At 42.5% G+C, this 26,519-nt stretch overlaps 1 protein-coding gene across 14 annotated transcripts in view; it reads right to left on the minus strand.

The window, feature by feature from the left end:
- The window catches only part of AMBRA1 (autophagy and beclin 1 regulator 1), a 164,470-nt gene that overhangs the window by 19,356 nt on the left and 118,595 nt on the right, over nucleotides 1-26,519 (minus strand). For all 14 annotated transcript variants that reach the window (XM_040639028.1, XM_040639032.1, XM_040639035.1 and 11 more), the window contains 3 exons: nucleotides 21,080-21,190; nucleotides 10,597-10,785; nucleotides 9,586-9,740 (listed from right to left, as the gene is read on the minus strand). In XM_040639028.1, the coding sequence (XP_040494962.1) occupies nucleotides 9,586-9,740; nucleotides 10,597-10,785; nucleotides 21,080-21,190 (455 nt within the window). The remainder of the gene's footprint in view (nucleotides 1-9,585; nucleotides 9,741-10,596; nucleotides 10,786-21,079; nucleotides 21,191-26,519) is intronic.

A 26,519-nucleotide genomic window follows, 5' to 3' on the forward strand; every position in this document is an offset into this window, starting at 1 on the left:
GGAAACCTTCTTCTCCACCCTTTCAAAACTTAGAGGAAAAATGTATTGCTGCCCTCAACAAGATGTTTTCTTTTCACCTGCATATCAATAAAGCTTAGACCATTAGTCCAAGCAGCAAACAGCACTGTTCAGATCAGCTCCGATAAGAAGCCGAAAGAAAAAACTTTGTGGCTATCCTGTTTGGGTTTGGGAATCTCATCTGTAAAACTGGAATGGCTCCACGGTGGCAAGAGGTCGCGTGCACTCAGCAGATCTTTCCTCTTTTAACTGAGACAATGGAAGCTGGTGGTAGGAAGGGGACAACTGGAAATGGAGGCTGGAAGGGCCAAGACAGAAGGTGCAAGCCAAGGGGGCTGTGAGGAAGAAAGGAAATGTGAAGAGGAAAAACGCCTTCTCGGTAATGATGGAAATCAGGGGAGGCCTTAAGCTTTTAGGAAGGGTTACTAGAGGAAAATTAACTCTCTGGGAAGAGGGAGAAATCAATGGAAAGCAGATGATAAGAGACAGCTGACCTTTCCACTGGAGATGGATGGCTACACATCTTGTCAGAGGCTGAGAAATGCACACTTCTCAGAGCAGGAGAGGGGAGAGCCTCTGGTCGTCCTTTCTTCCTTTCGAGCTACTGATTTGCTTAGATTCATGAATTACTGAAGTTTCTTCATCCCTAGGAAAATCTTGATTGTTTTTCAGAAATTTCCATTTCTTTTCTTGTCTCTAAGCCTTCTTTATATTCTACTTAGGAATTTAGAACTTGTAGGAGGTTGATTTTAAAGTGACCATTTAAAAATAAGGGGCTCCTGGGTGGCTCAGTCGGTTAAGCGTCTGCCTTCGGCTCGGGTCGTGATCTCAGGGCCCTGGGATCAAGCCCCGCATTGGGCTCCCTGCTCAGCGGTGAGTCTTTTTCTTCTTCTCCCTCTGCCCCTCTGCCTGCTTGTGCTTTCTCTCTCTCTCTCTAATAAATAAAATCTTAAAAATAAATAAATAAATAAAAATAAGAATCAGAATACCAGCTCACCTACCTCTCCCCTTTATTCAGCTGAAGCAGGAACAAATCTGCCTAGACCACCTTGTCCAAATCAAAGTTCTTCCAACAGAAAAGAAGAGCAATAGCTCCTTCTTCTTCTTCTTCGTCTTCTTTTTTAAAGTAAGCTCTAGGGCGCCTGGGTGGCTCAGTCAGTTGGGCATCTGCCTTCAGCTCGGGTCATGATCCTGGGGTGCTAGGATCAAGTCTCACATCGGGCTCCCAGCTCAGTAAGGAAGCCCGTTTCTCCTTTTCCCTTTGCCCCTCCCCCAGCTTGTGCTCTCTTTCATTTGCTCTCTCTCTCAAATAAATAAATCTTTAAAAAAATGAATAAAGTAAGCTCTAGGCCCAAGGTGGGGCTTGAACTCAAGACCTCAAGATCAAGAGTCACGTGCTCTATGGGCTGAGCCAGCCAAGCACCCCCTTTTCTTAACTTTTGGAATGTGTTGCCCTTGGCTGCCATTGATAATCTGCTGCCTTGGAGTCATTTCTACCCAACCTCTTGTGATTTATTGAGACCTGTAAACTCTGTCTTATTCACTTACTCCTCTCGAAGAGATCCCACAGAGACAGTCAGAGGACAAGAATTTTATTTTTCAATTGGCTTGATGCTTTCCAAAGGCCATCTCAGGCCATTAAGATCAAAGCAGAGGGGTTCCTTCAGCTGAAGGACCTACTTTGGTGCTAAATGAAATACTGAGGCACTTAATACTCCTAGAACCCCCCAAAACAATTACTTCCTCCTGTTCCCACATGTCTGTGCACAGCACAGGTTCCTGAACTTCCCTTGGCTTCACAAATCTCAAAGGAAATGGTTAAATGAGCAGTTGTTCTAGATACGCACCTTGGATAAGAGAGTCTTTCAATATATTCCAACACATTCAACGTGTTTTAGTTGATATATATTTTTGGAAGAGGAGTGTTGTGGATGGTTGAACATTAAAATGCTTTGTATTTTATACTTAAAATACATTAATATACTTTCAGCTTCTACAAAATGCAAGAATTGGTTCTCCTACCAATTCCTGAGAAAACAAAACGTTTTGCCTTTTGCTTTTGAAACTATCTACTGGGAATCTCTCACCATGTCTCAGTGCTGGGACTAGCACCCCAAGAAACTGATATTGGGCACAACAGTGAAATGAGCAGGACACTCCGTATTTTCATAAGGGTTATCTCCTTGATACTTTCACTCAATTATCATCACTAAGACATGTGCTAGACACACTGATGGTGCTGGTGAGCAGGGGTGTGTGTTCATCCATGTGTAGNGAATACACAGCGCATAAGATATCAAAGGGACACACGTTCCTGGAGCAAATGCTGAGTGTCTCCTGTGTGCCACATGCAGTGAAGGCTGGGAATGCAGCAGTGCAAAGACCAGTGGAGAAGCCAGTTGTGGGGGTGCCTGGCTGGCTCAGTCGGTTAAGCGTCTGCCTTCGGCTCAGGTCATGATCCCAGGGTCCTGGGATTGAGCCCCAAATGGGGAGTCTGCTTCACCTTCTCCCTCTCCCCCTACTTGGCGCTCTGTCAAATAAATAAAATCTTAAAAAAAAAAAAAAAAGCCAGTTGAGTGGCAAGAGAGCAGGGACCAGGTCCACTTTATGCACGGCAGTCCCCGACCTCACAAAATACCTGGCCCATAGTAGAAGCTCAATAAAATTTTGTTAAGTGTTAAGAATAACGCACAGAATGGGCTGTGCTCTACTAAGAGGCCATGGGGGGAAAAGAAATCATCAGAGTTACCCTAGAGGAATCTGTCATGGAAAAATTCACCTAAACTAATTGTAGCTCTACTGTTATTTTTAATGTTTTATCTTGTCCCCTCCCTTCTCTGACAAACTGCATCAGAGACACCCCTGAATTCTCCCCTACTCCCTCCCCCTTTCCTGCAATGTGCTGAAGAAAGGAACTTTCTGAGGATAGATGCTTTGTACCAGATCTCAGAAGTCAACTTTAAGATAATTGCAGCGGAAGCAGCTTTTAATCAACTGACAGGCAGCTTTAAGAAAATTAATGAGGACAAAATCTTGGGAAGGAGTAAATCATTTCTGACAACAAAGCTGTCTGTCTTTTATCCCAATCTCCCCTTGAAGAAATAGTACCCTTCCAGGATACAAAAATAAAATATCTTTATTTTTGGTTTTTGCCACTCCCAAGGCCAGACAAGATTAAGAAAGGCTCATTCTCTTAGATTCCTGGAGAATACTCTGGATTGAACTGGAGTTCTAGGTCAATTTTGGAAATCAAACTTTCAGAATCTAGAGAAGTAGAGATGAATGGATTATGTCACAGGCTAAATTCAGGGCAAGGAGGCTACAGTGAAGATCACATACTGAAGAATGGAGCTAGGACAGGCCCAAAGAGCCTGTACATGTCAGTTACATAAATGCTGGTCAGTGCCGACAGCGCTGGACACCCATCCTGCCCCAGGATCTAAGCTACAATTTAGCTGTGACTAATCTGAACACTCTGGATACCAAGCCTTTTCTGTGGTTCATTTTAATGAACTTATAACAATAATCAGTCATCACTGGGCTCTGTGAAGATGGCTGTAAAAATGACAGAAAATGGCTATAAAAAGACAGAAAGACAACTGATATTTCTTTATAATCAGGATGACTCTAAGATATCCATTAACGGGCATCATAGTGACGTATCCCAACAAAGGATAACAGTGAGTGGCATGTTGGAAAAGGGAACTCCAGAAGTACTCCTTCAGATGGGGAAGGGCCTGGAACGAAAGATAAAGATACTATTTCTCACTTTTTATTTATTTATTTATTTTAAGATTTTATTTATTTGACAGAGAGAGACAGCCAGAGAGAGAGGGAACACAAGCAGGGGGAGTGGGAGAGGAAGAAGCAGGCTCCCAGCGGAGGAACCTGATGCGGGGCTTGATCCCATAATGCAGGGATCATGCCCCGAGCCAAAGGCAGACACTCAACGACTGAGCCACCCAGGCGCCCCTATTTCTCACTTTTTAAGCCGAAACATCTCTGTATTCTATAGCATGCAGGCAAGCAGGTATGGACTCGCAGTCAAGAGCTCAAGTCAAGTCAACTGTGGGCAGGTAAGAATTTTAATCAGAAATGGAAAAAGGCCTCATGGCATTAGTTCTTAAAATACTATCACTAGGATGTTAGCGTCTTGGAGATACTCATCAATTTCTCAACTTCCTGGAAATATCTGAAACATCTGGTTAATAGGAGCTATATAAGTAAATCAGATGAGGTTCCAGAGACAGGGTAAGAGCAAAAAAGAAAAGGACAAAGTTACACTGACAGGTGAGGTCTAAATAGAATCCCCATGCAGTCAATGGCTGGTTTTCCATCTTTACTGAGTGTGCACAGTCACAGGGAGGGCTTGGTAAAACAAGGATGGCTGGGCCCCACCCCTAGATCCTCTGATTCAGCCGGTCTCACGTAAGGATGAGAATCTGAATTTTTTTCTTTTTTCTTTCTTTTTTTTTTTTTTAAGATTTATTTATTTGACAGAGAGAGAGACAGAGAGAGAACATAAGCAAGGGCAGCAGCAGGCAGAGGGAGAGGGAGAAGCCGGCTCCCTGCAGGGAGCCCGATGTGGGGCTTGATCCAAGAACCCTGGGATCATGACCTGAGCCGAAGGCAGACACTTAACTGACTGAGCCACGCAGGCGCCCCAAGAATCTGAATTTCTACTAAGTCTTCTGATGATGTTGATGTGGTCCCAGGGAAGTACATATTGAGAATTACAGCCCAGTTACTTTTGAAAAGATCGTAGGTCTGTAAAAAATGGTAACAAATCTCCTTTCCTTCCCCGATGCCTGGGATCGCTTGAGGATGAGGGGGATGCATATCTCTAGAGCCAGAGCTCCAAAGGAAGAAGGTGGACAATGGGGACAGTCCACCACTGAAGAGCAGGACTCTCAAGGTAAAGAAGTAGGGGAGGAGGGGAGTGAAGAAGAAGAGAGAGAGCGAGAAAAGAGGAAGATTGGGGAAGAAAGGGGAGAGAAGGGAGAAGGAAAGGGGAGAGGGAGTGAGGGAGAGAGGGGCTGGCTCTCTTTCCAACACCCCCTCCCAACCAACAATCTATCTAGGTAACAGTTGCTCAACACTTGAATGCAGTTTTACCACATAGCCACAAAGAAAAAGCTTTCAATAAAATTGACCCTTAAGTATCTGAGGCTTTGCCTTAAAGAGCACTATGCTGTTCCACAGAGAAAGGAGAGCTAATTGCTTTCTGTCCTAGAGCTTCTTCCATCCAAGCCAGATGACGGTGTCCTCATCCATCAATTCTGCCAATAAAATGACCAGAGAGAAAGGCAAAGCAGCACTGGTGAGATCCAAGCAACCACTGCCTCTAGGACCTGCAGGGATTATGCAGTGAGGATCTGCTTCAGTTAGTACTAAACCACTTATGTACCCACATCCCCTACCTGTTGGGGGGATGGTCTATGCATCTGGGAAAAACAGCAGACAGAACTTTAATTCCTGTGCTGAAAGCATTAGTCCTTATTCTCGGTTTCCAGCTCAAAATGCCCCAGAACCAATCCCACGGCGCCCCCTTCCCCCGGCTGCTGACTTTTGCTTTAGGTAAAACAGCAATTATTACTTACACAAAAGTGGAAGAGCAGTCTGGTATAGGACTATTTCTGGTGTCATTAGTAATTTTATATTTTTGTTATTATGCTTTCACTTGGTTACAACCAAAGTTATTATAATGTGCAAGTTGCCACTATTTTGGAAAATTAATTGCAGTTTTCTGTTACAATATTATGCCTTCTTCCAATTAGAAAATGAAAGCAGAGGGCGCCTGGGTGGCGCAGTCGTTAGGGCGTCTGCCTTCGGCTCAGGGCGTGATCCTGGCGATCCGGGATCGACGTCACGTCACATGAATAAATAAAATCTTTAAAAAAAAAAAAAAAAAAAAAAAAAAAAAAAAAAAAGAAAATGAAAGCAGAGAGGGCACACAGGCAGCTTAGTGTTTTGAGAATTCAGCAGAACTTCAGCTCTGCATTCTCCAAATGCCTAACTTAAAAAACCAAACAGAAATGAACAAAAAGCCCTCCCTGGTTCCAGAACCAGGGAGTCAGACAGAAAATAAGACCCCAAAGCAGAGTAGCATCTCCAGCCTAGAGGAGCCTGGAATGGACAGAGGGGAGGAGGAGATAAAATATGTGCTGAGTATTATTTTTCCAGACTTGCCAATCATACCAAAATTGGGAAGACTGAGCCTAGCTTCAGAAGCAGAGAAGGGAAATATCGAAAGGACCCTGATCCTAGAAACAAGGGTAAAAATTAAAATGGCTCAACATGGGGGAAGAACAGAATCCAGCACATGGACATTCAAGGGAGCGCCCTGGAAGGCAGCAACAGCTGAGAAGAGATGGGAGGTGAAGCACAGACAGCCAAAAAGCCAAGTAAGAGTCTGGTGGAAAATGGAGCCCAAAGGCTGCCATGGCCGCAACAAGATTAGCCAAGAGTCAAAGTACCACGCATAAAATCACAAGTAAACCCGAGACTGCGTCTCTTCCTTGCTGAGGAGGCCGAGGGCAGAGACCTCAGATGAAGAAAGCAGTCATTAAGAACAGCAGTTCTCAAACTCGAGTGCGTATCAGAATCACCTGGAAAGCCTGTTTTACAAATACAAACACCTGTGCCCCTCCCGCCCCATTCTTATGGGGCTCTTTAGGCCTGAAGTGCTGTCTGTTTCTGAGAAGGACCTCGTGTGTTCCAATGCAGGTTGTCCAAGGAGCACAGTTTGAGAAGCACTAATCCAGACGTCTGAAGAACCGCTTAGAATAAATGCACCAAGGTGAACCAGCAATTAGCAATTCATTTTCAGAAGAGTTTTCATATGGGACTGGGTAACAGATCATCTCTTGGGCAGAGATGTCACTTAGTAGGAATTAAGATCAGTCAGTGCTCTGGAGGACATTCTCCTGGGAATGTCTGTTGGTCCAACAAGCTCACCTCTCTGAATATTACCATAGTGAATTCCAAGAGGTAAGACTAAAATGAAGGGGAATTCTGGGTAGAGAAGCGTGAGGACAGGCCCATCCCCCACAAAAGCGTTGCTTCAATGCTTCAAAGACAGAACTTGACGTTACAGATGGAGACACCCACCTATACTTACCTGTGCAAAGAGGGAGATGCTCTACTGTCCCATTAAACCCTCGCTCCCTGTTCTCAGACAAAAAGGCACTTCTTGCCTTAAACGGTGGTACAGCACAGCTATCCAAAAAAGCTGGTGTCTTCCCTCCACCAATGACTGAATTCGGGGACATGTGCTGAATGCTTTGGTGCCTCTGGATGTAAGGGGCAACCAAGACCTGGAAAACCAGAAACCTTTCTGTAGCGCAGGGGTTTAAAGTGAGACTCGGTGGACACAGGGTAAGCAAAACCTTGTTCAGAAGCCTGGATCCCATCTCCTGGGTGAGAGGAACACTTCCCAAATGGGAGCTTTCTAGTTACTTCAGTTCCCTAAGTGGCAGATGGTGCCTACTGAGAATCAAAAAAGCCTCACTAGGAGGCCTGAGAAACAGCTCTTGTCACGAGGCATGCGGCAGCTGGCTAGCTGCCCTGAGCCCCCAAGCAGGACAGCAATGGATTACCACATCTCCTCAGCAGACTCCTCCAACTGCATTCCCGGAGCTGCCGGCCCCATATGTGACAACATCTTGGCTTCCGCCCTGTAGCTGTTTGCCCTTAGCCAGATGTTTCTAGCTACTTATGGGGAAGAGGAACCTTGCTACGATGGAGGACTGGCAGGCTGTGCCCAGGAGCTGGGCAGGAGCCCTGGCTTCCGGATGAGGCTGGAGATGTCCATTAGTGTTGCCGAAATCAGATCCTGTCTCTTAATGATTATAAACAATTATTCCACAATTAGGCAGGAAGGGTTTAGAAGAACAGCTGTTGGGACCAGGATTCTAGGTAGTGAAAGGCAGACGCCAGGTACTTTAACCATCCAAATCTGCTGAAAAGAAGCAAAATAAGAATATTTAAACTAAACCTCGATGTCCATCCTCAAATATCTAGATAAGAAAACAGGCCTGTGAACTTCCCATAATATCTTCTCCCAAGCACCTAATACCAGACACTTCCAAAGTCATCTGGAATCCAAGAATCGGGACTTTCCTGTCAGTATGATGTCAAGAGCACAGACTGCCTGTTTCTACCCTTTCAGAGGCTTGGTGGAACATGCTGTCACCGATCACTGGTTCTGCTCGTTATCACCTAGAAATGCTAAGGAGGACGCTTTTCTTGAGATTCTCTTCCATTCATTCAGCTTCTCCTAAATGTCAGGTTCCTTATTAGGTACTTGGACTTCATAAACATGGCACAGATATGGTCTTCACTCTTGAGGAGCACACAGTCCAAAAGAGAATGACAAGGAAACAAGTAAGTGCAGTCTGCTGTGATGAGTTTTAACACGAGCTCGAGGAACCAAGTAGGGTGGTGGCCCAAGGAGAGTTGTTGAAGTCAGGTTTGAGAGATAGGAGGGCAGGCGAGGTAAAAGGCACACTGGCAAGAAGAGGCCTTCTGAAATTCAGGGTGCTTGAAAAGTGAGTAGAGTCAGATAGAGGGGTCCCTGTAGGAGATGGGAGGAAGAGGCTGGCAACCTCCATGCTAGGCCACCCACTTTCTACGTAACAGATCCCATCTCCAGCTTTTTGTTTGAAACAAATGCTTTCATTCCAGGCATCAAGCATCTACATGCATCGCACTAAATGAAGGGCCCTGGGGGATATGCCCCTAAGGAGCTTACACTGAACCTAACTGGGCAGATTAAACATACACACCACTCAGCTAAAGAAAACACAAAACAACACGTAAACAAGTGCATAAAACTATAAATGGCACAACACAAAGTGCTAAGGGAATTAACAGGTTCTTAGATTGAGACACAGCTTAAATACCATCTAATTAGAGAACCATTCAAATGCTCAATTCCCCTTGGCAAAAGCAAATGAGCTCCCACGGGAACTCAGAAACCAGTATGGTTGAGTCCAGAAGGCCACTAACCCCACGATGCCCAGAGGCTTTTAAGGCAATACAAGAGAGGTCCACCTCAGACAAGAGAGGGTCCCAATAGGACCTTCCTCTACTCATGAAATGGATGAGACCATTAAGAGCATAGCAGCTACCCAAAGGCCTCATCTTCCACCATGACTACAACCCATAGAAAAGAACACTTCATAGTATACCATATATCACTTTTTATAGCTTGCTTCCTCAAAAAAAAAATTTTTTTTTAAATAAGCATAAATATTTCATTGGGTCCTTCATGTATCTTCAGACTAAAGGTCTCACACTGAGGTAAGGAGGTATTCAGTTCAGGCTTCATCCAAAGATGCTTCCAGGCCTCTGGGGTGCTCGGCTCAGGAACTAGGGTGTAAGAAAGCTCCTGCCTTTTAACAGTCCAGAGCTTCTAAAAGTGAAGTCTGCTGGTCACAGATGGGCTGGACTGCAGTCTTTCATACTCCTTACGAACATGCTACCTCTAGCCCGGGCTGGGAGGTCACACCATTGTCCAAGTCTGGAGAGCTGCCCTACAACGCAGGCACGAGCTATGGCACTCACCCTCATGGAGGTCTCGCCACCATGGGCCTGTTGCAGCCTGAAGACCTGGGCCACCATGTGCTCTGTGGAGGGATGCAGCAGGATCCTCCTCGAGGCCAAGCCCACCATTACGTATCGGCCCATTGGGGACAGGCTCACCGAAATGGCATTGGGACCTGAGAGCCAACAGAACAGAGAGACGTTTCCCAGAGTTCTTGCCATTACAAGGAAATAATGTTCCCTCTCAGTCTTTTCTTTATTTCCAATTTGCATCTTTGGTTACCCAGGGGCTCTCTCATAGGAGTGCAGCGAGGAGGACAATGAGAAGGCATGTCAAGTATTGAGTACAATGTATGACATACAGAAAGTACTTGACAAATGCTAACCATTCCCATCATAGCACCACATCTTAAAAAACTGGCACCATACTGTAAATACTACTTTGAAATCTACTATTTCCATTTCATACATAATGACCATTTTTCCACCATTAAATATTCTTCTATAAGAACATTTTAAAGGCCAAATGGTATTCTGCCCTTCTGGTGCACCATCATTTATTTAGGCAATTCTTCACCGTTTGACATTTTTCTCTATGATAAGTAACACTGCTATGAACATCCTTGTATATAAATCTTCGTATAGTTCTCTGATTATTTCCTTAGAAGTGGGGCTGCTGGATCAAAGAGAACATACATTTTAGGGGCTTTTAATACACAATACCAAACTGCCTCACAGTGTTTGAGTGTGCCCGCATCCCCAGGCCGTGACAAACGCTCCTCCTTTCTCCATGGCCGTCACAACAGGAGCGTGTTGGTGATGCTATCATGGCAGGAAGGACTATTACTCTGAGAGTCTTCTGCAATGCTACCAGCCAGGACTCCTGCAAAGCAATCTTCCTCTGGCCGGTGCCGCAGGGAAGCAGGGGCAGGATATGACCATTCCTCCTACCTAAGCTGTGCCTCACCTAGGAATGCACATGCCAGGGCACCAGCGTCCCTCTGTCACTAGGTTGGGCTTCCTATCCCTTACCAAATCGCTTGGTGTAGAGCATTTCACCCAGGTTATGGGGGGCCAAGGAGTACACCGCCAGGATGCCTTCATCAGGAAAGCCCCTCTGGCTGCTAGGGATGAAAGCGGCCAGGAGCTGGCCATCTGCAGAAATGTCACAGCTGGCATCATTGTAGATCTTGCAGTTCTGCACCAGCACGTTCACGGACGCTGCAGCAGACAAAGAAAGAAAAGAGCGTAAGAAAGTTTGGAGTGGATGGCGTGAAAAATTCTGGGCCAAGAAATTTTGGGGCCTCTCAAAGGGCCTGAACCCTCTCTAAAATTGCTAAAGGCCTCCTTGTCAATCAAACTAAAATGTCATGGAACAAGGAACACAAGAGACAGGAAAGAGATGTGTCTTTTACCACTTTAACAGGAAACAACAGATAGTCAACACAATCACAACCACCTGCTGAGTCTGAGCCCACACTTAGGAAATATCACTGGAGAGAGATAAGGAAAAAGTTATTAAAAATTGGTCCTAGAGAGCCACTCAACAGCTGTTATTGTCCAAAAGATCAAAACTAAGATGAACGAAAATGCAAAGCCACTGATTCCAACAGAAAGGTGATCCAGGTAAAGCTTCCCTGGGGTGAGAGTCTTGCCGCATAGCTGCTATGCGACTTTGGAGAAGGAAGTCATTTCATGAGTTTGTTAAGTCTTATTTTCTCACTTCAGAGAAATGGAACAGTTAGAGACTTCAGTCTTCTGGACAGCTCCATGCTAATATGAATCCCTAATGCCACAAGAGAGGACAAAGAGAAACACAGTCCAGCCGTGGCGGGATGGCTGGAACTCTTCATTTCTCACTATGCTCTTATCCATACCATAAGCAAACATCCAGGGGCAGCCCCAGCCTGTACTTAGCAGCTACTAAGAATTAAGCCCAGGATCAGCCAGGCAGCAGGCTCTCAGCTCAAGGGAGTGGGGTGGGGGTGGGGGTGGTGGAAGAATGTGTTGGTGGGGATGGGGAGATCCCGCTCCATATGACAGGACTAAGGAGATGTTGGCCAGCACTGGGTCTGTGCCTGCACGCTTTGTTTTGGTTTTCATTCGAATCTCCGAAGCCCACTGTGTAATTCCCTGACAGGAGGAAGTGGCTTACCCTTGATGTGAGCCTGGGAACACAATGCCCAAACCATGGGCACAAGCAGAACAGCACAATGCATCCAAAGGGACCAAGCTCCTCTGGGCTTTGTCTCACTTAGACCTACTTCAAATGTACATGCAAAGAAACCTTTTGGTCCTTCTCTTATTTGGAGATTACCTGGATGTCCACTGTCAAATGCATTATGGTAAAGAAAAAGAAAAAGGAAAAGGAAAAGCAAAAGAAAGAGAAAAAGAAAAAGAAACGGCAAGGAAGGGAAGGGAAAAGAAAGAAGCCAAACTCAGCTGTCCTCATCAGATTCCAGGTGATCTATTCCAGGAAGCCCAAAGGCTTGCCCTGGAAGATCAAGGGCAAGTTTCCCCAGGAAATTACTTTAAGGAAAACAAAACAAAGAATTGTTTTTCTGGGGCCTTGAGGCTTAGGGGCTCAGGGACTCAGAGAGATTTCTAACACTCTATACTCATCCTCCGTTCCCTGTGTGTTGCTAATGAAGCCACAAAGATGACAAAGTAGATCAAAAAAGACATCAGAACACATTGATTAGGCTACTGTGCCAACTCTCGGGGGCTGACACCTACAGCACCATTACACACAAAACCGAGAAGGGACCACAAGGATGGCTCTGTTTGCTAACTAATAAAATAATGACATCCAAATATTCACTGCTATCACCATTAGGGCTCTGTACTGCTCAACTTCCAACCCACCATCTGCTCCACCCTGTGTGGCTAGATTTATCTAGTTAGCACTGAGACCGTCTGCTCCTTAGTCAGGGTCCCAAGCCTGGTGCCAAAAAGATGACAATCTTTTCCTTCTTCCCTGAATTGACACATGATTCCAGTTGGGGATACATAAAAAAGGGGGGGAAGGGAACGAGGGAAGCGTCAGGAATGAGTCCATCTTGATTTTCTAACCTTGAGGCTGGTACAACCTTCAGAAAGATAAAAAGAAACTGACAACTGAAACTAACCACCAAACTTTAAGACAGTTTTGCACAATTACCATTTATTCCATATTTAATGTCTCAAAAATGCATGGTGGGTGTTTTATGAAAGTATGCTCTTCTATCTTGCTGTTGCATAGATCTTACTCGTGTGTGTTAACATGCAACTCCGTCAAACGTATAGAAGCCTACAGGAACCCATAAAACTCACCACCAGTGTAAAAAAAGCATTTAACTGCTTACTGCCAGATTAATTCCTAAGCGGGGCCAGGGTGGGAAGGAGAGTACAAGTAAGGTTTTCCTTTTTCTGGAAAGCTTGGCTCTAAGCCCCTGAAAAACTGGGCGTATAGACAAAAATCATTTTGTCAGCCTCCAATCCAAGCCACTGTGTTTGTGTTTACTACATTATGATTCCAAATCAGTGGCCACCTCCCAAATTGCGTCCCCTCCCCACCAACTCCACCCAGTTTCAAAAGCACTCCCAGTCATTGCGGTGAGCACACAGACAGACATGCAGATGACCAATGAAAAGAGAAGGCTGAAAATTCAAGCAGAGCTTCTCTGGCAGCAGGTTTAACTGCAGAAACTGTGCAGCTAGTGCTCTAGGGTTTCACTCCTGCCCTAATGAAGGGGATGTGGCAGGCACACGGTGATTTGGTAGCTTCGTTTCTGCGAGCACTGGGTGGTGTGTTTACAATTTCATTTTTATTTCAAAGTTCCAATTAGCAGCTTACATTTGCCACTCGTTGTCTATTAATTTCCCACGTGGAAATGGAAATGTTCAGTTACAACGGTGAGTGGTCACTGCTCCAATTCACTTCTGCCGCTTCTCCTCACAAAGCTGCAATTTTGATGAGTTAATTTACACAGGACGAGATTTCTTGGACCTGTTACTTGTTTTCTTGGGCCACAGGAAAGTAATGCACTAATGACAAGGACAACTCGCTCTTTTTGGACTCAACAACAATGTAAGCAGGTAGAGAAAAAGGTGAAGTGAAATAAAGCCTAAGACACTGGCAACCCACTAAGACACTGGCAACCCACACACCACTAGAAATCGTTGTTCTGTTCCCTGCCTGGCCTTACGACACTGCTTCTCAAGTGTTAGCATGCAGCAGAATCACCTGGAAGGCTTACTAAAAACACGAAATGTTGGGGTGAGGTCTGAGAATTTGCATTTCTAACAAGTTCCCAGGTGTCTCTGATCCTGCTGGTCTGGGACCACACTTGACAACTGCTGCCTTACCAAACAGTCCTTGATCCCTGAGCTGTAGCTCCAGCAACGTTCCCTGCACTTACAGGCAAAATCACATGTGGGGAAGGGTGATGGGGCAGCTCGGGATGGAAATAAAGGTTAGGAAAGAAAGGATTTTTCAAATCAAAGCTGCTTAAGAGCTTCAGGGGGCAGCTCCAGGGAGAGAAAAAATGATGCAGAAGACAGCAGGAAGCCATGTTCCAGACTCTGCAATGTAATCTCCTCCTAATTATAAATGATTTCCAAGTGAAAATGCCCTAGCAGGGAATGGGAGGGGTTAGAAATACTGATGCCTGGAGGAGCAGATGGCTCTGCCTTCCTATCAGCTCCATAAATTATAAACAAACACCTTGTACAAAGATCGATTTGTAGCCTGTTGCTGGCTGGCCAGATGAGGCCATGGGAGCGATTAGCAGTTGCAGTACTTTTGCAAATGCATTAGATACTGATTTGGAAAACTCGAAGGGGTTTAAATCAGCAGGAAAATTTCCTTTCGGCTATCTCTGAGCCCCTCAAGTTGCAGAATAAGACCTCCTACACAGTAATCCAGATGACACTACAAGTCCTCCCCAATGGCACCAATCACTATATCTCCTGGGGCATGGTCTGTCTTATACCATTCAGCTGCTGGATTTCTGAAAGCTGGTGCTGGCAGTGCACCCAAAGTGACCAATGCTCTTTACCTATAAGAGCTCACTCTTAAAAACCAGAATGAACCCAATGAGCTACTTTTTCACGAAAATGGATTCAGAATTATCTACATCTGTGAGGCCTTTTCATAAACTTCTAAACTTTAGAGAGTAATTCATTAATGCTGCATCCCAACTGAGAGAAACATGTGGCAAGAATCTTTAACCTAACTCCAGAAAAAAGTTAAATACAATTCAAGTAAGTCAGATGACCAAAAACATAATGGCTGCTGAACACATGAGTAAAACTCAAGACCAGTGGCTCCCAGGCATGGGCTGTGCCAAAGCCAAAGGCTACCCTTCACTGAGAGGTATGTGGTGTTCAGAAATGAATCCTACAGCAAAAGAGATTCCCTACTTACTTTTCTCACAGCTGAATCTGTCAAGAGTGAAGCTGCCAACCGTAACTAGACTTTATTCAGACCAACCAGCAAACACAGTTAAGAGCTAATGGCAGGACACTCAGATAAAAGCGACTGTCATTCTAGAGGGTAATACCATTGAAAGGAACAATGGCTATCATTGGACATATATGCCCTAAACTCCCAGAATGCAGTTTTTCTTCTAAGGTCAAAACTCTAAGAAAAATAGGGCCCTATTAAGAAGCAGAATTCTAATACCATGCATGAGCCAAACGAGTCCATCTGGTTGCACATGATGCTCTCTGATCAACTCAGGTTTTACAAGAGTCAGGATCAAAAGATGTAAGAAGAAACACAGAAGGAGGATTATAAGGAGTTGTAGTTGGAACAAGTTGAGGCTTATACAAAACATGTTAAGGACAACCAGAAAGGCCATCAAAGCTATGCTAGCAGCATATTCAATGCCTGTATTCTGAGTATTTTGCTTCTCTATCAAGGCAAATGATCTGCGACTGGGCAGAAATGACATGCTTGAGAAGGACAGGAAGCCCATTACAGATAAGGCAACAGGGTGAGAGCAACACCTTGTTCACATGAACATCACTTCCCAGAGAGGAAGACTACATACCTCAGAGTAGTAAAGACGGGGCAGGTGGGAATTTATAGAGTTATGGCCATACTCTCAAAGAATCATCTCAAAGGTGCAATTTTCTAGAAAAAGACATGCTGAAAATAGCTAGCACTTACTGACCATTTACTTATGTCAGGCACTGTTCAGAATGCCTAACATTATTAACTAACTTAATTCTCACAACAACCCTATGAGGTTTGCACTATTACAAGTCTCATTTTATAGAAAAGAAATTAAGGTGGAGATTAAGTAGCTAACCAAGGTCATACTGCTAGAAGACGGCTGACCAGGGATTTGAACCCAGACAGTGTAGCTTAAGAGTTCACGTGTTTAACCATCATAGGACAGTTGACAGAGAAAGTTATCAAAGAACTACCTCCCCCTACGCATGCAAAAGCAAGCAAGCTAACAAGCAAGCAAGTAAGCATGCACCAGGCCCAGACCTTTAAAGTATAAAAAGTATAAATAATTCCAATTCTTAAACTTTTCCAAAGAAAAAAAGGAAAAACTTCCAAATTACATTTATAACACAAGCAAAGTAACATTGATACCAAAACCCATAGATTTCATAAAAAAGAAAGGTCTGGACAGAGCCATCTCACTTAAAAACATCAGTGAAAAAAGTCTATTTAGCAAGCTACAGGGAAGGAATTTTACATTAAAGAATACTCCACGAACAGGTGGATTTTAGTCAAGAAATATAAGGATCGGTTCAATGTTACAGAATCTATCAATATAATGATTATACTATTAGATCAAAGGAGAGGGAAAAAACCCACAATTATCTTCATAGATACTGGAAAGTCATGACTAAATTCAACATCCATTCTTGATAAAAACTCTTAACAAAATGGGAAAAGATGACTTCCTTAAAATGATAAACTAGCTCTAGTTCAACCTAAAAGCTGGCAATATGCTTACTGGGGAAAAAGCTAGGGGCACATGGCTAGCTCAGTCAGAGAAGCACGTGACTCCTGATCTCAGGGTCATGAGTTCAAGCCCCACACTGGGTGTAGAGATTAAACAAATAAAACTTAAAAAAAAAGTACTGGGAAAAAGAAATTTTCCCACTAAAATCAGGAGCAATATGAGGATTTAACACTGTTTCGATGGTAGCCAAAGCAAATACACAAGAGAAAGAAATCACGAATGTGAAACTTAGAATGGAGAAGGTAAAATTATCATTACTTACAGATAACAAACCTAGAACACCCAGATTTACCTGAGTAACAGCTACAATTAGTAAACAATTCAGTAAGATATTAGTAGGATTTAAAAATAAGCTTATAACAGTAAACTTAAGAACTGTATAGGATCTAGGGGTGCCTGGGTGGCTCAGTAGGTTAAGCATCCAAGTCTTGATTTCAGCTCAGGTCATGATCTCGGGGTGGTGGGATCCAGCACCAAGTCTGGCTCCATGCTCAGCAGGGAGTCTGCTTGGGATTCTCTCCCTCTCCTTCTGCCCCTCCTCCTGCTCACATGCATGCACGCTCTCTCTCTCAAATAAATAAATCAATCTTTGAAAAAAAGAACTGTATAGGAACTATATGAAGAAAACTTTATTTTTTTAAAAGATTTTATTTAGGGGCGCCTGGGTGGCTCAGTCATTAAGCGTCTGCCTTCGGCTCAGGGTGTGATCCCGCAGTCCTGGGATCGAGCCCTGCATCAGGCTCCCTGCTTCACTGGGAGCCTGCTTCTTCCTCTCCCACTGCCCCTGCTTGTGTTCCCTCTCTCGCTGGCTGTCTCTCTGTCAAATAAATAAATAAAATCTAAAAAAAAAAAATTTTTTTTCTAAATTTATTTATGTGTGTGTGAGACAGAGAGAGAGCATAAGCAGGGGGAGTGGCAGGCAGAGGGAGAAGCCGGCTCCCTGATGAGCAAGGAGCCCGATGCAGGACTCGATTCCATAACCATAAAGATATTTAATCTCCTTAAGTTAACTTACAAATTTAATGTGACTTCAGTAATTATATTAATGGGATTTTTTCAGGGGGGTGAAGGGAAGAAGCAAAATAGTTTTAAAGTCCATAAAGGAAAACAAAACTGCTTGAGCAGACAGGAAAAATTGGATTTAAAAAATGACAAGAAGAGAGGAGTCCTACCAGATTCTAAAACACAATGCCTGAAAACTTAAACCCCTGTGGTACTCTCACATGAATAATCAAACAGATCACTAGGACAGAATGGACAGTCTAGAAATACATCTAAATGTACACAGGAAAGTAAAAATAGGATCAAAGTGACATCCCAAATCAATGGGGGCAATTAGTCTATAAACGATTTATAGACAATCAGTCTATAAACTGGTTGGGACAAATGAGTAGCCATATGGGATAAAAGTGGGATCATATTCTGCTTATTTGGGACTAGGTTAAACTTCTAGTGAATCTAAGACATAAGGGTAAAAAAAATAAAATATAAAAGTATTAACTGATTTTCCTAACGATGACACAAAATCTGGGAACCATAAATGGGAAGCTGGATAATTCTGACTACTTAAAATAAGTTCTATGACAAAAATAACCTCAGCAAAGTCAAAAGAAAAATGACAACCAGGAAACTCCTATTGTAAGTTAATTTTCTGATTTAGAAAGAGCTAGAACTGATAAGGAAAAGATCAGCAACACAATAAAAAATAGGTAAAGCACATGGACAGGTCAAGAAAAGACAAGATACATGAACTAAGTGTATGAAGAGGCACACGACCTGGTTTGTAATATGAGAAATACAAATTTAAAATACCTGCATACTATTTTTTACCTATCAGATTTGCAAATATCCAAAAATATGGTGACACATTCTGCAAGCAAGAGTTTAGGGGGAACAGGCATTCTCATAAACTGCAGGCAAGAGTATAAATTGGCATAACCCCTGGAGACAGTGACTTAGCAGCACCTACCCAATCACAGGTGTATGTACTCGTCCTAACTACAATTCCACTTCTAGGGATTTATCCTGTAGATAATCTTGCACAGGTGCAAAATGACAAACTGCAACATGTTTTGTATAGGAAAGACTGAAAACAATTTAAAAGTTCCTCAGAGGAAGACTGGTTGAAAAATGACTGATTAAAAAATGGAACCCAGAGATTCCACTTAGACAATGGAATACTAGGCAGTCATTAAAAAAGAAAGAGTAAACTCTTTATATACTGGTATGTAAAGATCACCAAGATATACTGTAAAGTACAGAAAGCAAAGTGCAGAAAAAAAGAGTGTATAACATGTTACCACCTGGGTTACACACAAGATGGAAAAATATACATTTGCATTTACCTATATATACACACATACAATATCCTTGAAAAGATACATAAGAAACTGCTAATTGTGGTTGCTCTGGGGAGGAGTGGCCCATAGCTGGGAGCAGAGCTGGGAAACTTTTCACTGTCTATTATTTTATAGTATAAAATTTTTTGAATGGTGAATGTATTCAGATTATAATTTAAAAAAACAAAGTAAACAATATAAATAAAATAACTGGAAATAAACTGTGGTAAAGAAGAAGATCTGGCAAAAATCTGGAGATGAACAAGAAGACCTGGTATTCAATAAAGGAAAAAGTAGATCGCAGTTGGTTCCCAGCAGAGTTAAAGAAAAGATTATTGAACATGTGGCTTATAAGCACTTAGAAAGAAAGAAACGATTGCTACTGTGGTTTCACTAAGATCAGGACATGAAAAATTAGCCTCATTTTCATGGTCTGATAAGAATACCAAGACTGGCATATCGGGAAATAGCACGGATAGAGAATATCTTGATTATTTTAAGGCATCTGACAAATTCTTACAATACCTTGCAGACAAGATTAAAAAAAAAAAAAAATGTGGCCTTCAGTTGTGAGGACCATGCCCAGGGTGCTAATTCAGGAACCAAAGTCAACAAAGAGGAAGTCCACAGCAACATCACACAAGGCCCATCACACAGCAACATCATACAATGTCCTGACTGATCGACCATTTTTCCTAGTATCCAAAGGAAGACAGAGAAAGTGTATTTATCAAATTAGTAGGTGATGTAAGCCTAAGAGAAAAGGACTGAATCCAAGGTTCAAAAAGACATAGGAAGTGCAATTGATACTATAAAGGTAAAATTTAATAAAAGCAAATACAAACCTGTTTTGGTTTTTAAAAGATTCAAACTGCACAAACTAACACAGAATGGTAGAGCCTCAATTTCTTAATAATTATCCAGGAATTTGAAGTGACCACAAACTGAAAAGCGGCTTCAGGAAAAGCTGCTGAAATCTCAGGCTGAATTAACAACTGTCCAAACCACCATTGTGCTATGTACTGGACAGCTACCATCTGGAGTTTTCTACTCTGTTCTGGGCCCCCAAAGTCAAAGGGGAAGGTGAACAGAACTGTCAAGTATTTGAAAACCAGATCAGTAAAAGGAATCTCAGGAAGGAAGTCTGGCCTGAGAAGAAAGATTCAAAGGGAAATGACAATTTATCTTCAAACAGCTGGAGGATCATCAGAAGAGGTATCATAGACATACGTTATGGAGATTCAGAGGTAGAACCAGGACCAACGGGAGGAAATAACAGCAAGGGAACAATAACAGGAGCTTATCAGTGATGGATCAGGCCATCTCATCAGATAGTGTGACCTATCGCTTTAAGTATTCAAGCAGAAGCTGAACTGCCACTTCTTAGGAACGTGCAAGTCCTTCATCAGATAGAAACTGAAATAAGTTGTCTAAAATGCTGCGATGGGGGGCACCTGGATGGCACAGGTGGTTAAGCATCCAACTCTTGGTTTCAGCTCAGGTCATGATCTCAGAGTCCTGGGATCGAGCCCTGAACTGAGACTCCACGCTCAGCACGAGTCTGAGATTCTCTCTCTCACCCTCTCCCTCTGCCCCTCTCGCCCATACTGTCTCTCTCTCCCTCTTAAATAAACAAAATCTTTGAAAAATAAAATGAAATAAAATAAAATAAAATAAAATGCTGTGATGAACAACTGGGATACCGGACTGCAGACTTCCCTGGAAGCTGGGAAAATGGACTATCAGAGAGACATGTTTGTAAATCACATACCAACCATGTCACTCACTTTGTTCCATCCAGCTCGGGATTAATAAATGAGTTTAACATCATCATAGTCTTTCTTCAAGGGGCACAAGGACTAGTTCTCAGTTCCTACACTCCATTCTCTTTCTCTGCTTCTCAGTTCCACTTAAACATTGAGGCTTAGGACAATGAGCTACTAGTTGGTGAACTCCCCAGAAGAGAGACAACTTCATCTTTGTGTCCATCTTGGCACTGCTCCTAGCACCACAGCTAGCATGGGTCGCTGCTCAGGGTGGGTGCTCAAAACATGTCTGCTGAATTACTGACGGAGAGCTGCAGAAATGGTACCGGGCAATCAGTGGCTCAACAAGATGATGAAAACACCAGTGCTCTGTGGGTTTCTGAGTTCAGGCTCACCTGTAAGAAATACCCCTTCCACCAGTACGAGCTCTACTTTGGCTTACCATTACTGATTTCAGGGAGGTCGAACTTAGTGAAGTCCCACCACTGGAGCCGGTAGGTAGTATTGGCAATGTTACTGGCCACAGCAGACTGTCCATCACCAATCACTGCCCCTGGTGGGGGAGAAGACAAAGAGAGCACAGTATAGTCTTTATCCATGTTTCCTCTGCAAACATTAAACACTATGTACTGGGATTAGCAGGAGAGGGGGAAGAGGAAGAACCATCTGCCAAGTCCCCATCTCACAGAGAAACCAGACATATCTCAAGAACAATTCTACCGGAAACATAATCCCATTCATCAGCCCCTCCCATGATTATTTAACATCTCCTTAGTGCCAACAATGTGGCAGGTACCGTATACGTCCTGTCTGGTAGACTCAGTCTAAAGAGACAGATGAGTTTCATAAAAATGTGTGGGGGCCGAGGTGGGGGGAGTGAAAAATGGGAGGACAACATTAACACAGAAAAGCCACACAGAAAAGCATTTCATTCCTGGATGTCTTTGTAGTAAGCAGCACTCTTTGGGAGAAAGCATCTCCTCCTTTGTACACGACCTTCTTCCTAATAAAACATCTCAAAAGGAGGCTTCCTCCAGGGAAGAGGCAGCCAGTATATAGCTTATTGGACAGACAGAGACGGTAAAGAACAAATGAAGTCATGTTTGTTAATTTCTTCTGGACCCCTGGCATGTAACACAGCAGAAATTTATGAGTCTGGCTTTTCAGTATCAGAATATTTTTATTAAGGCAATATTTTACAAACCCCTCCCCACTCCGCCCCATGAGAACTTCCTTGAATCCGGATTCACTTGAAACATCTCACGGTTTAACTTTCCCTGAGATATACACTTCTGTATGACATTTTTTTCCTTGGTAACCAATTAAATAAAAAATGGATTTTTTTTAACAGGGTGACACTTTAATTTGCAGTTGTATTTCATTTACATGAACATGTCATTTCCTCCTCCTCCTTCCGAGGTGCATTTCATACACAACCACCCTTTTGATCAGACAGAGCCAAACCCTCTTGGGAGAATAGAACACTGTTGTATGCTAGACAACCTAAATGGTATTCTCTGCTGCAAATCACCTCCTACTTTAAGAAACTGAACTTGTTAGAACTTACTAGCCTTGGAACAATGGACAATTTTTATACCTAGATTCTTCAGTATCACCATCTTCCTCCTCTGCATATCACTGAAAAGGGTCCTGTCACCCGTTTTGTTTTTTTCCCCCTTTTGGTAAGCTGGATTTCCCTATTCTTTCCTCAAATGGTCAAGAAAGGTTGTTCAGAGAGAAAATGTTCTCCATACGAGCCAGAAAAGTACTCTTCTCACTCTTCTCCCGTTGCAGCAAGCTATTACATGAGAAGACTCTCTTCAACATTAATGGGGGCAAAAACTGGTTCATGGGGAAATCTTAGTGCAATCCAGCTTACCTCCAATATACTGCAGTATATGACAGATATACAACCTATATGTGATATTAAAATTTCATGGGCAGGGGGAATGATTAGGGAAAAACTGTCTATGAAATCTCCTTAGGAGCGTAATAATTACAGTAAAGGTTGAGGAATATGGTTCTAGATAAACCAATACCCCCCACCACAATTCATTCTTTAAAATCTTACAGATTCAAAGACATAGGCCCAAATGGTTATGATCTCCCTGAAGGCCTGAGAATGACAGCATTCGGGGGTGCTGTCAATGAGCCCACTGACTTCAAACTCCTACTGAGGGTCCTGTGGCATATCACTCAAATGAGGTAAATAAATGTATGTTCTTAATAATTTTAACCTTTATAGAATATTCTATAATAATTACACCTGATTTGAGAACATTTGCTGAACTTCTTCTGGGTCATGAGGAGGGTAAGCTACATATAGGACTTTCTTAATAGGAACTTTTTGTTTTTAGGCCCGCTTGATAATGAAAGTCATTTTTTAGTTCTAAGGTCTACCACCTCCTTGGAAAGAATTACTTAGTTTCACTGTGATCCAGGCTCAACATCATTGAGATTATGAATTGTTGCCCTGGTTTATTTATCTAGATAGCCGACATCTCCCTCTGACGACTAGTCTTTCTCACCATTGTAGTTCCTTATCCTGTCCTCCAACTTTTAAAAGGAAAGCATAAAACACAAAATAATAGAAGGTGATTTCTCAGTTGATGATGAACGAAATGCTAGCTGCTAAAAGAGAGTAGGAAATAAACTGAAGAAACAAACTCCGTACTCTAGGAGCTTAAAATCTGGGGGAGAGGATGGGAACTACAATCAGGAAAACAGTTAAGGAAAATACCAGATGCTTTAAGAGTGCTATGGATCTGCAACTGGGAACACAATGATTAAGACTCCAACCCCCAGCTCCAGAAGCTCCTGTGCCATCGATGCCTCCAGAAATGTCTTCTGGAGAACAGCTGTGCAATGTAATAAACATGGATGGGTAGCACTGTGTGGAAGGGATTGGGGAGGTGTTCTCTGCCAACGGTGCCAGAGCACTGAGGAGAAATGGAGCCTGGCACCATGGAGTCGATTTTCAGCGCCGTGTAAACATAGATTAGGAAGCAAAAGATGCCAGCAACAGATTAGCGTATTGTCACCAGGTTCTCTTCTGCAAGAGCTGCAAGCCAGCTGAGCCTGTCTCTCGGAAACATCAGGAAGAAAAAGTATCACCCTGTTAAAAAGCCCCAACCATTTAGTAGGCCTCTGGCCACTAAGCTGAAGGTATAGGAAATGTGCCAGAATGAGTTAATGGACTAAGCTACAAAGTATTTACATAGGAGGCACTTAGCCTCAGAAGCCAAATCCTGAGAGACTGCAGAGAGATTTCTGAGGCCTCAAGGTTTTCTCAGTAATAACGGGATGGAACAAGCTAGACTCAGGATTTCTCAACTTCCACTACTGATATTTGGGGCCAGATAATTCTTTGTTTAGGGCGTGGGATTGGTCTTGGGCTTTTGGAGGATGTTTAGCAAAATCCCTGGCCTCTGCCCACTAGATGCCAGTGGCACACTACCTCCTCACCCAGTTGTGACAACCAAGATTGTTTCTAAACACTGCCAAATGTTCCCTGGGGACCAAAATCATCCCTGGTTAGAAAACTCCAAGCTAAATAAATATAGCCTACATTTTAACTCCAAGATAGGCGTACTTAGGAAGTACCACTAGTAGAATGCCCACTGCTAACAGCATGCAAACTCTTAGTGATACTGATTTTGGCAAGAAACTAATCAAAGGCATAGCATTATACAAATATTCCCTTAGCAAACTTAGTTTCCCATTTCTGTCATGGATTAGAGGCTAGCCTGAACTGGGATATTATGGCTTATAGTTTGTTTTTTGTATGGTGTCCGAGAATACAGGCTTCCGAATCAGACAGACCTGATTTTGACACCTCCTCCTACCTAGTACCTACTGTAGTGTGACTGCTTTAATTAATCTCTCTGAATCTCAGTTTCCTTATCTGTAAGAAGGGTATAATAATAACACCTATAGGGGCATCTGAGTGACTCAGATGGTTGAGCATTCAACTCTTGATTTTGGATCAAGTCAACGATCTCAGGGTCGTGAGACTGAGCCCTGCATCAGGCTCTGCACTCAGCATGGAGTCTGCTTGAGATGCTCTCTCTCCCTGCCCCTCTTCCTGCTTGCTCTCTCTCTCTCCCTCTTTCTCTCTCTCTCAAATAAAACCTTAAAAAAAATAATACCTACAATTTATAGGGTCATTAGAACTTATTGAAACAGTAAATGTAAAGTGACAGCAAATAATAAGTGTCTAATAAATGACTACTATTAAAATTATTTTAATTATTTATTCCAATCTCTGTATGCTTTTCCTCTATAGGTATAGCTCTGTAATCAACAAGTCATAGATATAGGTCCTTTTATAAGAGACTGGTGCAAATTATGTGCCAGGGCCAAGAGATAGATGCATTTAATTTTAGAACTAAGGTCAAATGTCAAGGCCCTGGACTCCTTAGTAACTTTCTCCTTAAAAAACAGCCTAGGCCAGAACACATCACATTCCGGGCCACAAAACCCACTGTAACACATTTAAAAGAATAGATATCATACAAAGTATGCTGTCAGATGACAGGCAATTAAACTAGAAATTAGTAGCAAAAAAATAACTGGAAAATCCCCAAATATTTGGAGATTAAGCAACACACTTTAAATAACACATGGCTCAAGAAGACATCTCAAGAAAAAATTTAAAATATTTTGAACTAAATGAAGATGAAAATATAACTTATTAAAATTTGTTGGATGCAACAAAAGCACTGCTTAGAAGGAAATGTACTGCACTGAATGTATCTATTAGAAAAGAAGAAAGATCTAAAATCAATAATTTAAGATTCCAACTTAGGAAATAAGAAAAAGAGCAAATTAAATTCAATGTAAGAAGAAAAAAATAAAAATTAGAGAAGAAATCAATGAAACTGAAAACAGGAAATCTATAGAAAAAATAATAAAATCAAAAGCCAGTTCTTTAGAAGGATCAATATAATTGATAAACCTCTAGCCAAGCTAACTGAAGAAAAAAGAGCCCACAAATTATCAATATAAGAAATAAAAGAGGGGACATACTACTGATGTGCAGACACTAAAAGGATAATAAAAGACTACTATGAACAATCTGTTAATCTAGAAGAAATGGACAAATTCCTTGAAAGACACAGTCTCCCAAATTTACACAAGAAGAAATAGATAACCTGAATAGGCCTATATCTATTAAGTTGAATTAATCATTAACAATCTCCCTGAACAGGGGGTGCCTAGGTGGCTCAGTTGGTTAGGCATCTGACTCTTGATTCCGGCTCACATCATGATCTCAGGGTCATGAGACAGAAGCCCTGCATCAGGCTCTGTGCTCAGCAGGGAGTCTACTTAAGATTCTCTCTCTTCTCTCCCTCTGCCTCCCCCTCCACTCTAAAACTAACTAACTAAATAGATACTTTAAAAAAAAACCTAAAACGTCTCCAAACAGAAAGCACCAGGCCCAAGTGGGTTCTCTGGTAAATTCTATCAAACATCTAAGGAAGAAACTATATCAAATCTCTATAATTTCTTACAGAAAACACAAGTGGGTCTACTTCCTAACTTACTTTATAAGGCCAGTATTGCCCCAACACCAAGACCAGACCAAGACAGTGAAGAAAGGAAAACTATAATATCTCAGAAGCAAAAATCCTCAACAAAATATCAGCAAGTCAAATACAGTAACATATTTTAAAAATTATATGCTATGACCAAGTGGGATTTATCCCAGGTATGCAGGGCTGGTTCAACATTTGAAAATCAATAAATATAATACAGTACATCAGTGGGTTAAAGAAGAAAAATCACATAATCATACCAATAGATGCAGAAAAAGCATGTGACAAAATCCAATACCGACTCACGATAGAAACTATCAGGAAACTAGCAAGAGAGGAGAACTA

The sequence above is a fragment of the Ursus maritimus genome, unplaced genomic scaffold (assembly GCF_017311325.1).
Source record: "Ursus maritimus isolate PB19 unplaced genomic scaffold, ASM1731132v1 scaffold_23, whole genome shotgun sequence".
Taxonomy (NCBI): Eukaryota; Metazoa; Chordata; class Mammalia; order Carnivora; family Ursidae; genus Ursus; species Ursus maritimus.